The sequence below is a fragment of the Onychostruthus taczanowskii genome, unplaced genomic scaffold, assembly GCF_017590055.1.
Source record: "Onychostruthus taczanowskii isolate IOZ18803 unplaced genomic scaffold, ASM1759005v1 scaffold2, whole genome shotgun sequence".
Lineage (NCBI taxonomy): Eukaryota > Metazoa > Chordata > Aves > Passeriformes > Passeridae > Onychostruthus > Onychostruthus taczanowskii.
The window spans coordinates 25,035,770-25,050,071 of NW_024499239.1; the positions used below are offsets into that span (position 1 = coordinate 25,035,770).

At 49.3% G+C, this 14,302-nt stretch overlaps 1 protein-coding gene across 1 annotated transcript in view; it reads left to right on the forward strand.

Moving 5' to 3' along the window:
* Nucleotides 1–14,302, forward strand: part of LOC121335234 (histamine H2 receptor-like) — a 61,147-nt gene that overhangs the window by 14,981 nt on the left and 31,864 nt on the right. The window contains exons 2-6 of the mRNA XM_041403127.1: nt 2,571–2,663; nt 4,507–4,678; nt 5,956–6,072; nt 7,221–7,236; nt 8,026–8,159. Coding sequence (XP_041259061.1) covers nt 2,571–2,663; nt 4,507–4,678; nt 5,956–6,072; nt 7,221–7,236; nt 8,026–8,159 — 532 coding nt within the window. The remainder of the gene's footprint in view (nt 1–2,570; nt 2,664–4,506; nt 4,679–5,955; nt 6,073–7,220; nt 7,237–8,025; nt 8,160–14,302) is intronic.

A 14,302-nucleotide genomic window follows, 5' to 3' on the forward strand; every position in this document is an offset into this window, starting at 1 on the left:
AACCCTTGCCAGAGCATCCTTGGGCTCCAGCTGCACATTTAACAGTGTGCAGAGAGCAATAACTCATGGAATTCAGCTCATTCCAACGGTGCCTGTGAACACAGGTCTGTGACTGGCTCTCCTCCTGGAGCTGAGTTCTCATCTTCCTGCCTCATCACCACCATTCACGGTCATTTGCATCTCTGCAGTGGCAGAGAATCTAATTTCTGAGCCAGTGGCTGCACTGGGCTCATGTGCAGCTACAGAAATTGGACTCTTGGGTGAGATTCAGCTCACCAAACCCTGGTTTCTGGATTTATTTCAGCCCCAGCTATGTACCTGCACTGGTCACATGAATTGTCCTAAATGAGCCAGGAGGTCAGGAAGGATCAGCTCAGAGGGAGATGTCCTCCTCATGTACACCCAAAATTAGGCAAGATCAATCTTTTGGTGAAATGCATCCAAACCCAGTCAAGGCTTGGTGTTTTTTTAAGGACTAAATATTGCTCTGTGTATCTGATGGGGTGTTCCTCTCTATTCGTGGAACAGAGGACTCCATTTGAACATCCCCTGCAGCCTCATCAGAGGAAGAGAATGGCAGCACCTGAGGGGGACAGTTCAGGTGTCCTCAGCCACCCTCTGAGCCCAAGTGGAGAACCCTGCCTGCCCTAATTCTGAATAGTTCCCCATCCTTCCATGCAGAGAGGTAAGGATGCTTTCCTTCTGCTCAGCACACTCACAAAGTAGTGTCCTTTTCTCCTCAGTTTCCCCACCTTTTGCTCACCTCTTCAGCAGGATTTGGGGGGAGGCTTCAAGAGCTCACAAAGGGCAGCCTTTGTCCCTCTCCTGGCCACGTGTCCCCAGCATGGCTGGCTGCAGCTGGAAAAGTGATAACAGCACCCCAGCGTGATTGTTGGGTGCCTTTGCCTCCAAGAACCAACAACAAGCCCCTCAGGCTCCCCTTCCTCCAGCAAGGCCTCTAGGGTTCTGAAGTTCAGTGGTGTCACAATGGAGTTTTCCCTTGACCCTGGAAACACAGTGACCTCACAGGCCCTGCTGGATCCCATCACTGATGTTCCTGTTGCAGGAGGGGTCACACCAGTTCACCCTCTGTGTGACTTTGGGGTTGCTGGTGCTAGGATGCCTCCATCTCATCCCTTCTGAGTTCCAACAGACTGCATCCCCTGAGGTGCCCATCTCCTTATGTCCTGCTTGAGTGTATTTTACTTTGCTGAGGTTGGCTAAAATCAGTCAGACTCTGCCAATCTGACTATTCCAGCCCCATCTGAATCCCCTTCCTCCTGCCAGTAGCCAGCTCCAGGTCTCCAGTTCCCTTATCCCTTGAGGTGGGATGGAGGAGAAACCTGGTCTGCTGGTTTTTAACTGAGTGATTTTTCTGGTCCAGGTTCCTGGCTCAGCATGGAGATAATAAGAGATGAAAAGCCATGGAAGGTGAAGTACACACAGGACTCTCATCCTCACTGGTGTTTTAGTAGTGGGTTTGGCTGGGTTTGCTGGTCAGGGAAGATAATAGGAACTGATGACAATGGAATTCTGCATCCTGGCCAAAGGCAAACATTGGTCTGGGAATCCCAGAGAGGGAAAAGAGTGAAATGTTAGGAAAAAAAGGACTGGGAATATAAAATATATCCTTGCCATGGGTGGGTGGCTGTTGGCAAGGCACACAAAGCCCTCCCCAAGGTGCTGTGTGCTGCTGCAGTGTCCCCAGCCACAGGGACATGGCAGTGCAGCTCCTGCCAGGGCTGGCCAAGCCACCCCTGTGTGGTGGATGTGTTTGTGTAACAGTGGAGATCACAGTGACACTGCAGTCAGAGCTCACCTCCCCCAGCCCTTGCCTTGCACTGATGAGTTATCACTGATGATTTATCACTGATGAGTTATCACACTTAATGCTTCAGCATAGAAACAGCGCTGGAGCCAGCCTGAAGGCTCATCTCAGCAGCTTTCCCGGCTCCAGCAGTGCATGCTGAGGGCCAAAACACACAGACAGTGCTCTCTCCCTAAAATCCTCCCCCTGTCTCCCGAAATTTGCACTGCAAGGATTTCTGGTGTTGGTGCAGGTGTCACTGCCTTTATATCCCCTGGCAGAGCTTTCCTGCACAGTTTCTCCAGTGGCTCTGCAGAATGAATACTGGCATTAGCCAGCTCTCTAAATATGTGATAAGCACATAGCAAATGTTACTGAGATGGAAGATGGAAGCATGTGCTGATTTAACCTGAGTGACGCCGGACCTCAGCAGCTGATCAAAGTATTTCAGCAGCTCTGTGTTAGTGCTCTGCCTGGGGCCATTTGGGCACTCAGAGGAGGTTTGAGGAAGACAGGAGGAAGGTGTTTGTTGCAAGGGGAATCCTGGGACAAGAACAGCCCCAGAAACCATTGCCAAAAGAGTCTGGGACCTTCCCAGCCACCCTGCTTGGGGCTCAGCTGAGCAAGGACTGGCCCCAGGTGGCCCAGAGGAACAGCTCATCCTCTCCTGACCTATGAGGGACCATTTTGGGTTTGTATCTCCCCGTTCGAAGGTTTCCCCCGAGGCTTATTGCTGCCCTGTGTTTGCTTCTCTCCCTCCCAGCTGCCTGCCGCGCTGGACCAGTACAAGAGCATCTATCGCAAGGACTTCTGCTGGCACGACGATTACCACTCACCCATCCAGGCACACGTACCGGTACCGTGCTCCTTTTCCTGCCTTGGCTGCCCAGCCCAGGCTGCCAGCAGCTCCCCTCCCGGCTCAGCTGGGGACGATGCCAAAGGGGCGGCAGGGCTGCTGCTGTCCCCCGGCTGTGACCCCCCAGCAGCTCCCATCCCTGCCCTCGGCTTGTGCCCCTTCCCTCCTGCGGGAAACCCCCTCGCACCCTCCGGTAAAGCTGTTGCTGGGGAGTGATGCTAATTACACTCATTAAGTCGGGGCACTAACGACCGCTCGCTGAGCCGGGGCTGCGGGTGCGTCAGCGCCAGCCGCATCCCGAGCGCCGTGCGGAGGGAATTGCGTTGGGATGGGGATGGCTCCTTGCCCTGACACGGGCTTGAGAGGACTTCTGTGGGGAAGCAGGTTTTTTTTCCTTTTTTTTCTTTTCTTTTTTTTTTTTTTTTTTTTTTTTTTTCCCTCTAATCTCCTTGCAGTGCGAGCGACCCCCTGAGCTATTTAATCTGATTTGCCTCGCTCCGCCTGCCCTGCTTTAATTGCTTGTGGCAGCCCGGTGGGGACAGCTGCGGTTTGCCCTGGCCGCTGCGGAGCAGTGGTGGGGGGCTTGTTGGGCTGCTTGGGGCTCACACGCTCACGAGAGAGGGGAGAAAAAGTTGAGGCTGGGGAGGAAAAGGTGGGGACAACAACAGAGAAATCACCGTGTGAGGGTGCCCACCAGGGAAGAGGGGCACCGCTGCCATCCCCGCCCGGGCAGCAGCCTGGGGACCCTCTCCCTCTCCTCCGGCTTCCAGGAGCCCGGCTGGCATAGCAGGGTTTAACCCCTGCCTGCTGGAACTCAGTTTCCAAGCCGTGCATCTCCGTTTGTTTTTCCTTTCTCCTTTTCCTTTATTTATTTCATCTGTAATTTTGTTTTTGGAAGGCTGCACACTTCCTGTGGTGTAGCTTGGGAGATAGGAAGGAAAGCTGTGCCTGATTCTCTTGGGTTGCAGCTCCCTTTGGCTCCTTATTAATTCCCAAGACCTGCCAAAGAAAGCTGTCCCACTGGGTAGTGTGATGATGAGGTACTCAGGAGGCCCAGGTTTCCCTCTTGGCCCTGATGGGATTTGTTCTTTTTTAAGAGGGCAAAACAACTGTGATGTTTTTATCTGTGAAATTTTGGGCACTAACCTAGTCCCAAGGGGAAGGGATCTCCTTGGGTTAAGGAAGAAAGTACTGGCTGGTGAGCCATCCCTGCCAGGATCTCCTGGAGGCTCTTGTCCCTCTGGAGATAGCTCAGGAGAAGCTCTGGCCATCCTCAGAGGGGAAAGCCCCCAGACACAGGTAGTTCCTGTAGCTCCGCAGCCTTCATCTGCCCTACTGTCTGCCTGGCAAGGGAAAAACAGTGGGGGATTCCCCTGGGAACGCTGGAGTTTGGGGGACAAACAGAAACCCACAGAGACCCAAAACAACAGAGAAACCCTGTGCTGGCCCAGCAGCCTGGAGTTGGTCACAGCAGGAGAATCCCTTTCTGAGCCCCTAAAAAGCATCTGGAGCTGCAGTGTGCAGCTGGAGAGGCTGCAGGCAGCAGCCACACCAGGATCCTCTTTAGCCTTTCCCCAACATCAATCCTGCAGCCATTCCTGCTTTTGCCAGGGCTGCCTCCCTCCCTCCCACTGCCCACCCAGGGCCCAGCAGAGTCCCAGGCTGTAAGATGGGCAGACAGAGGAAGCTGTAGTGGTTCCTGTACTTCAGTGAGAGCCACAGAGCTGCTCTGTGACCCCTGTATCCCCAGGGATGCTGACCCCCCACCAAGCCCAGGCTTTGCTTTAGCTGCTGCCCTCCTCAGCTGCTGCCTCTCCATTCACATGGGGCTTTTTTTCTGCAGACACCTTCATACCTTCCTCTGGAAGACCTACCCAGGTGCTACCTGCCAGAGTGCCAGCCCTCTGACCTGACCCCAAGATGGGCAGGGAAACTGGAGATTCTCGCGGAGCCGATGCATGACCTGTCCTGCTGCTCGCCCCTTCCAGCTCCTGCTCTGACAGATGAAACTGAGGGTAACCCCTGATGCTGGCACTGCTGGTGAACAGGCCATGTCCAGCTGCCTGAGGGACTGTCTACCTGGGCCTCTGCCAGGCCCCCAGCCCCTGGTTTGTGCTGGCTGGACACACATGGATGGATGGCAGCATCCTGATGATGCCTCGGTGCTGGGCTGAGCTGGCGAGGGTCCACACATGGGCACAGCGCCCTGTCACCATGAATGTGCAGCTCCCAGGCCAGCCCAAAGCATGGGTGTAGGGAGCTGGGTTTCTAGAAACATCTTGGTGCATGAAGAGCCACTTCTAGCAAGGGTCTCTAAGGGTTTTATCTTCACAGCTCTGCTGGGATGGAGGGAGATGCAGTCAACCTCACAGTGCAGAAGTGCGGGGGTTAAAAAGGCTCTGGTTGTGTGTGAGGGGTTTGGGTGGTTCAAAAAACCTTTCTGCTAACAGTACCTGTCTGACAGCAAATGTGCTGGTAGCCAGCCCTCAGCCACACCATTTAACATCTTACTTGCATGGATTAAAATACTCGTGGAAGTCAAGAAAACAAAAGGAGTGGTCACCAAGCATCATTCTGACATGCTCAGCCATTCTCTGAGTTCCTGCTTGAGAGGGAAGAGGGTGTCATTGCTCAGCAGTGCTCCAGAAGCAAACAGGAGACATGGCCAGGGATGCCCTCTCTGTTCCCTGAGCTGATCTCTCCTAGTGTGGGATGCCTGAGCCTGGATCCTTTCATGATCAGAGGGGAGCAAAGACACAGCCATGTCCTGTAGCTTAATGCCCCCCTGACAATGAGGTGAAGTAAACCCTGGTGGGTTTTCCCTCTCCACTCAATAGAAGGAGAGTCTGGCCAAGCAGCTCAGACAGATGTGTCTCCATATGGACTCCACTCACATCTGAGGGCTGCAAAGATCTCCTTGCCAAGCCCATCTGAAGCTGTCTTATGCTAATGGCAAAACTCCTGTGGGCTTTCCTCTTCCTGCTCTCCCCTGTGTATGCCAGCAGTGCACTCACACACAGACCTGCTGCAGAGGGTCTCCTTTTAGCACTCCAGGGCAATGTGGAGACAGTGGGCTCCTTCCCCTTGCTTTGCACCAACAAAAATCCTTCCCCTACTTGAGCCATGAACCACTAAAATTGATGCACCTCAGCAAAGCTCTGCTGCAGTGGCTGGGTCTCCCCTGATTTTTGCCAGCTGGGACTCCAACTTACCCTGTCCAAAGGGTATGGTTTGGGTCAGTAGTTGATGGTGATTGCTGACCAATTCACCTTCTTCTCCTCCCGTGTCTCAGAGGTGTTGGAGCCAAGGGCGCCGCCGCCTGTCATCACCTACCAGCAGTTTGCCCAGGATTTGTACAAGGAAGTGCTGTCCAATGCTGATAAATACAAAACCAAGAACCGGAGCTCATGTATTTTAATGCAAGGTCAGTGGATGGAGGCCTGGTTTTATGTGTTTTAATATAATTCCAGCAGAGACTGAGGAGGGTGAAGGGAAAGTGAGTGACATAGGAAGGGTTCACAGATCTCCTGTAACCATCTGCCCATCGGTGGGGAGAAAGCAGGGCAGAGAAAAACAGTTATCTTCTAGAAGAGTGTTGTAATGGTGTTTCTTTCCCCCCAATTTCCAGACAGCCCATCCCATGGATCACAGCCCTGCTCCATGTGGCCTCCTGGAAATAATATCATAAGACAGGAGCTGCTGCTGGGTTGCATTAACAGCCTGACAGGGCCATGCGCTTGTGAGACACCTGTAACCTCAGCCTCAGTGATAACAACAAAAATACTCTGCTAATTACTCACTATAGGAATGTGCCATTTTTAAAATACCCAGAAAATCTCTCTATAATGGGCGGCTCCTCTTTGTGTGTCCTCCCTGCATGTTTATCCCCAGTTAGATCTGCTTGCTCAGACAGACACACCAAGCTGTTCACACACAGATAAGACATCTCTGGAGAGTCAGAAGGGAAATGGTACCTCTTCAAACCAGCTCCCACAGGGATTTTTGGGGAGGATATTACAGCAGATGTGATGGTCCTCAGTTAGGGGTTAAGTGAGCCATGAATCTCTTCCTTGGTTTAGTCCCTGATGAGTGGCAGGATGGAAAAGAAAATAGACAATATGGGAAAATTTATACCAGGTGACAAGTCAATATCCAGACAGGAAGATCACAAGATGTCATTTCCAGGTCTGCCTTGTGTGGCTTCCCTCACAACAGGCTATAGAAAAGGGCAGAATAATCTCATCTAAATGGCCTTATCTACACCAAGGAAGCAATTCCTCCATTTTCCCTTGGTTAATCCCTTCATCATGGTAACTCCAACAGGAGTGCTGGAGGCACAAACAGCCAGTGGAGCTCAGGGGAAGGGGGAACACTCAGACTGTGCAACACAGGAGACAGAGATCCAAAAAAAGTCTTTAAATTATTTGGACTCTCTTTCACTAGACTGCTCTGACCTTGACTGGAAAAGTATCTACAAGCAAGATTTCGAGCCCCATAGAGGAATCTATGCTGGATTGTACACAGGGGAGATAAGGCCTTCTCCCATTTTCCCTGAAGATATCCGCTTCAATGAGTAAGGGAGAGGTGGGATGGGGAGGAGAGGGTGGCTGCTGGGAGTGGGGGATAGGCTAGGAGTAGGTCATGGAGGTTTTGGAGCTGCTTGGAATTGGAAGGTATTTCTCAAGCGTATTTCTCCTTGTCCGTGTTATGCAATGAGCCCAAGGAAGTTCCCTCGGGGACAAATCCACTTCCAAAGCCTGATCAGCCTTTTCCTGAAAAATTTAAAAGCAGGGTTGATAGGAGTGGGGAGACAACTCCTGGGGCAGCCTCATCCCTGTGGAAAGAAGATCCCCATGGGGCTGAGGCAGGAGGCATGTCTCATCATTTCCATGCCCAGGCTTCCCCTGGGAAAGGGCTCTCTCAAATCAAACAGGGCAGGAGCTGTTTGCAACGTGACTCATCTGCACACTATGAACCAAACAGGCATAAACTGCTCCTGAGCTCTCATTTCTCACTGGAAAGACAATTCCTCCCTGCTGCCTCATGCCCCCCACGTTCCCCGAACACACACATATATTTCAGCTCTGCACTGCAGATTTTAATCTGTGATCCTGGAGTGGTATGTGGGGTGGAGACTGCACCTGTGTAATGGTTGGTCCAGGTGGGAGATGGATCCTGGAGCCAGCATCTGCCCCATTCCTGATGGACACAGGCTGTTCCCCCTCTCCCCCATCCCACCTGAATGTGTTTTTTGTTCCTGGCTGGGTGGAACACCGCAGAGGGGGAGGCAGGTCCCTTGTCCCGGTGCACGAAGCACAGGGTGGAGGTGCTCTCCTCATGCCCTTCTCCATGTTCTCTGCAGGAGCCGCTGGGTTACTGAGTATGGAGACAGCTACAGCATCTTCCTGAAGAGGCTGGACTGGTCCTCTCCCATCTCTGCCCAGTGGCTGCCCTTTGGGAAGGATGTGCGATGGACGCCGCGATGGAAGCTGGCCGGTAACTGAGTGGTGCCAAGGTGGCTGTGGTAAGCACCAGCATCATCCATTTTGGCCCTGAGAGCTGGGATTTCAGGGACTGAGGCAGAGGGAGAAAGTATAAGCAGTCACGGGACCTGGTACAAAGTGCCATGAGACCTGAGAGTTCGGCTGCTGGAGTGTTCTGAGTAGCAGCGTTTGCCCCAGCTCAGTGTAGGAGGGTTGGGTGAGATGACCTTCAAAGGTCCCTTCCAAACAAAACCATTCTGTGATTTTCTGGGCTCCTAGAAAATGATTTTCCAACCAGATCTAATTAGGAGGATATTTTTCACCAAAACAGTCAGACACTGTTTGCACACTGGAGAGGTGGGGGAGTGGCATGGAGATGTTCACTGGGTGACAATGCTGGGTCTGAGGAGCCTCTTCTAGGCTGGCCCTGCTGGACCAGGACACCTCCATTATTGCACATTTCTCTGATTTCTTTTAGGATGTGTTACCCCTGTTGTTCTGTGATTACAGCTCTTTGGCCCTCCAAGCTGCCTGTGTGATATTGCTCATCAGATATCCCGAAAGTTTTGGAAACCTCGTCACTACCAAACCCACCACTGTGCCTGTCAGATGTGAAATGTTTGGCAAAGACTTCTTTAAGTGCAAATTATGATTAAAACCTCCCATGAACCTCAGCTTTTATCATTGTCAGGAAAAGAGTTTTTTTTTTTGTGGGGACCACGGAGGTTGCAGAGCTAAAATCACTTGGACAGTTTCAATTGGTGTACTTTAAAGAAAACTTGATGATAAAACTTTGACTCTCAGCAAGAAGCAGTGTGTGTTAAACAGCATTGTTGGTGTTTAACACACAACAATGTGTTAAAAAAAAAACCTTGTGCACTTACAGGGAGGGAAATACCCTGTGTTATCCAGGGCAGCTGAGTACCAGCCTTGCAGAGCTCCTTCCCCTCCTTTACATTTAACAACTTATTCCAGGCTTTGACCATCAATTTCAGCTAATGCTGGGCACACGGGAATTGAGTTTGCCGTGTCCGTTCGGGATTTTTATGTTTCTGGAAGGCTCAAGGCTTCTCCCAGCCTGAAGATGGCAATGGAGAGCCGCCGAACCCAGACCTGGAAAAGGCTGACAGCCCTTCTGCTCTGGCTTTAGTCACCTGAATGGGTCTTCTAAATTGATGCCAAAATTATCCCAGAGTCTGTGGTGTAGAGAAACCTCTCCCTGACTCCTAAAAGGTATTCCTTTTAAAGGACATCCTTGCAGTATTGAGAGATAAACAAGACATTTTTAACAGATACAGCTAAAATGTCAAAAATAATGAAAACAACTAATTTTGTTCTTAACAGTAATATTAACTATACTCAGACCGTTGGTGACAGGACCTGTGTAGACTCAGCAGCACACTGGTCCCTGCCCCAAGGAGTTCATCATCTAAGCTCTGCAGGATTTAGCAAAATGATGTCTGGCAGACAAGTTGATGATACAGGGAAGCTCCAAGCAGAAAATACAGGGAAGTAGAATGGGCCAGTGTTTCTCAAAGCTGCTCTGGTGTGGGGCATTGCTGACCACAGCTCATGCAGCATTTGGGATTTCCACTGCAGCTAAGTGAAATAGACCAGTAGCAATTTTGGAGGACAGAAACAATGGAACCACCTTTAACTTAAAAAATAGGGAAGAATACTTGCTTAGATCAGAGAGCAGACAGAGTTTGACTTCTTTGAGGAAAACAAGACCATGAGAATTGAGATGTTCTTAAGGGAAATGTGTGCTCTTACACCACTTATAATTAACCCCATGGCCTTACTGATATTTTTCTGTTATGAAAAAAGTATAATTTTCCTGTCTTCCCATGCTGGAGTTGGGCTCCTCAAACTGATTTCCACTCTGCTCTGCTGGGTTTTGCTGCACTGATGGGGGCTGTGTCTATATCAAGTTCTCAGAGCACGCATACAAGGTAATATCACTAGGAAAAAGCATATTGATAAATTTTAATCACAACCACGGTGGGAAAAAATGGCTGGAGAAGAACTTTGGGTTTGTGCTGTCAGGAACACTAATGAGGATATTCAATCAGGCAGATGGATGCTGGGTTTGCTAAAGGGGTCCTTAAGTTTGTGCCAGGGAGAAGGAAAGAAGCTGCAGGTGTTGGAGATAAATGTCCTTCCTGGTTTTTCTGGCAGCATCCTGGCTCAGGTACTTCTCAGATTTGGGGACCAGGCTCAGAGAGGCAGCTTTTGAAAGTTCAGCCCCCAGGAAGAATCCAGCCTGCTGTATCCTCATTTCCTGCCATTCCTCTTCCCAAAATTGTCATTCAAATCTTTGTTTCTCCAGCCCTCATTGTCCCTGCCAAATACAGGTCTGTGTGTCATGGCAGTGATTGCTGTTAGTGCTTCTCCCCCATCCCAGCTCCCTGGGAATGGAAACTGTGATGGTCCCAAGGCAGTTCAAACACACCAAAAGGCTCTCACACCTCCCCAGGAGTCACTGCTGCATGCAGGGACATTCAGGCTGCATGCAAATATATCCAGATGGCAGAAGGGAGCAGACACAGAATCAGGTTTTCAATTTTCATTTTCAAATTGCATCCAGGGCTTTTCAGTGGATGGATCCTGTTCATGTGAGTGACACAGGGTTAACACTGAAGAGCACTGGGGTCAAAAAGAGACGAGAAGTTCAGAAGTCTTTTTTCTGCAGCACCAAGATGACACCAGGCATGAGCTCAACAGGGTTCAAAAGGACATGGAACCAGGTTTTACAGAAGTAACAAAATCCAAGAGAAAAACCCTGAAACAACGCAGAGAAACAAGCTGGGCATGAGTCAGGGAGTGGCTGGTAGAGATGAGGAGATGTTTTCCAGGATCCTGTTGCCTCATTACTGCTGTGGTTGTGCCATATTTCCTCAGAGTATTTGGTGCCTCTCTGTGTCCAAACCAGAGGAACATCCCTGGATAGAGGCTGCTCTGCTCTGGGGAGAACTCACTGGAGCCATGAGAGGGACAATCAGAAACATGTTCCCTCTCAGAACACTCAGCTACATCACAAGAAGCACAACCCAGTGAAAGTAAAAATTTGCAGCTTCCCCCCACAGTGTGCAACTTCAGAAAAACCAGGTTTTTACTAAGGCTGAAGTGATGCTTTTTACCTGAATGCCTTAGTGCCATCTCCTGGGTAGAAGGGGAAATTCTCATTTTGGAAGTGGAACTGAACTCCCTTGGCTCTTCAGCCATTAGAATCCTGATTGGCATCAGGATCCCCCACTCTGCCTGGTCCTGCTGAGCTGCTAAAGAATTGTCTTCCTTGGGATTCATAATGGAGATGTCTGTTCAGGGAAAAGGATGCTCTGGGTTCATCCCTCATCTTCATCACAAATTTTGAAGTAGCATTTTCCATCTTTTATTTTGTTATTTCTGTTTCCCAGCATGGAAGCACTGACTGAGCTCTAAATTTACTTTGTGAGTCCTTTATGGAAAAATTAATTCAATATTATCATGGGTTAATCCATTGATGACTTTCTCTACTTTGAGTCTTTCCAGAACTCTCCACAGATTATCCTGTTGTACATCAGAGGTGCAAAACATCCTTATTGAATGGCTAAATGGATTTCACAGTGCTGAAAGACAGGCTAAAATATGTCTGTGGTCATTCTGGCCACCACTACAGAGCATCTACTTCACCAAGGAATGACTGAACCCTCAAATGTGTTTGATGCTGCCTGCACCTTGCATGGGAAAAGGCAGAAGTCCCACAGCAGCTTCCTTGGAAGAGCCTGCTTGGGAAGAACTGGTGATTTGTGTTGTAACAGGCACAAATTTCCTGAGGTGTTTTTGCAAATGTAATTAGAGGATTAATTTATCCCAGCAGAACAGAACATTGGTGGTTGAGATTTCAGTGGCATGGTGTGACATTTATAAAAGAGAAGCACCTGCAGTAAATGCTTGGACACCTCCACTGCTCTGCAAACAGCACTGCCCATGAATGCCACCACATCTTTGAAGGCTGCAAGGACATTCAAGTGCTGGTCCTGAGCCCCATCACTGAACAATCAACTTTTCCTCCTGTTTTGGACAAAATTCTTCCCATGGCCACCACCCAAGTCACAATTGTGCAATAAATCATTCAGCATATGCTTCATGTTAACAGAGGAATTAAAGATGCAAATCCACATCAGCCAGGTCAGCCCTGCCCTTGGCTCAGCCAGCAGCCCGAGCAGAAGTTATAAGCAAAGAATTTGCCAATCAACATGTTTCACAAAACTGATTTTTTTTCAGGGGATGGTGGTCAAACAGCTCTTTTTGTGTGGTACAGTTTTAATGACACTTTCTTGGGCAAGTGATGGAGCTCAATAGAGATGGAGAGAAACAGAGAGATGTGTGAAAGGCTTATGGTGATGGCTTGGCAGTCCAGAACAAAAGCAAGTGCCAGCCACTCCTCCCAGTTTTCCTAAAAGCAGGTTTTTGCTTTCCAGCCAGACTCAGCTGGCCTCATGCCTGTTTCCACACTGTTTCTGTGGCAGCTCAGGTGCTGTTGGTGCTTGGGAGCAGTCTGCTACGCTTGAATTTGAGACACAACCTTCAGAGAAGTTCATAAACCACTAAAAGTTCTTCACTGCCTTTATTTGATGTCTTAGACGAAGAGGGTTCCTTTGGTTTGGTTAAAAGCTACGTGAATCATCAGTAGAAAGGGGATGTATTGCTGGATGGGATGACTCCATTTAGGGTGTACAGATCTGTCTGATGCTGCTGCAAGATAAAAGTGAGTTTACAGCTATGAATGACTGCAGCTGTAAATGACTACATGATGATGACAAGTCCTCTGCAGGCACCTGTGCTCAGCTCAGAGGGCTCCAAGTGCTTTGCCTCAGTTCTCCTGCTTCTGGAAGGAACCACACTCCTGCTGTCAGGACCTGAGGGAATGGCCTGAAGCTGTGTCAGGGGAGGTTTAGGTTGGATATCAGGAAAAGGGAAAAGGTTCTTTCCCCCGAGGGTGGCTGGGCACTGAACAGGCTCCCCAGGGCAGTGCTCACAGCAGCAGCCTGGCAGAGCTCCAGGAGTGTTTGGACAATGCTCTGGGGCACAGGCTGTGACTCCTGGGGATGGTGCTGTGCAGGGCCAGGAGGGAGCTGGATTTGATGATTTTTCTGGGTCCCTCCCAACTCAGTTTATTCTTGATTCTGTAGTCAGCTTGAAAGCTGCTTGATGGATTTTCCCCCATCAAATATAAACCATGCTGGTAAAACTGTTAGAATTTTCCATTGATACTACTTTATATTTGTTTTTAAATTACAAGTGACATATTCTATAATATGTTTTGATTTTGCCCATATTTTTCAGTTGTCCTTCCATGAGATCAAAACAAAATATTTCAACCCAGGGTCATGCTGACCCACATATTTTAATTTCCTCTTCATCTCCTTGGTCACTGGACCTTGAAAAAAATTGGTTTTTGGGTGGCCTGAGCCTTTCCTTTACCTTGGAGGTCACTCTTGGACACATCTCAAGTGTTCTGGGTTCATGTGACCTTTGTAGACCTGAGCATTGCTGCTGTCCCTGTGAACAGTTCTGGTGTCCAACCAGGCCTATCCCCCTTAGGAGGAGCCACTCTTACATGGAACTAAGCCTGTATAAAATATTTCCCTTTTTAAAAAAGCAATTGTTAAATGGAAACATGCTGCAATATTCGCAAATTCAGTTCTCATCCTTTCATGGAAACATCCACCTGTGTGTGCGACTCAGCAGGAAAATAATATGCCAGAGAAATATGAAAAATAAGTAGATTTTATTTCTCTGTGGGATGGATATCTAGGGAAAATATTCTCATAGGTGATGTTTGATGGCTCCTGGGTGAGTTGCTGATAATTAGTCAATTAATTAAGCAGGTCAGCAGGCCAAACAGTCCCGTCAGGAAGCTCCTGCTCTAAGCAGCACGTGAGGCTCTTCCAGGCTGGGAGCTGCTCCTTCCTCTGCCAGCTGCTCCTGCTTTCCATCACTGCTCACTCTGTGAGATTTCACTGGATTTATCCAAGCAACCTGTGTGTGAAAGACATAAATAATGACAGAAAGTGAAAACGAACACTTCAGCATTTTATTTCAATCAAAATGCCTCAAAAAGCACATACAGGCTGTGATTGATGTGACACCTTTACAATCACCTACACCTTC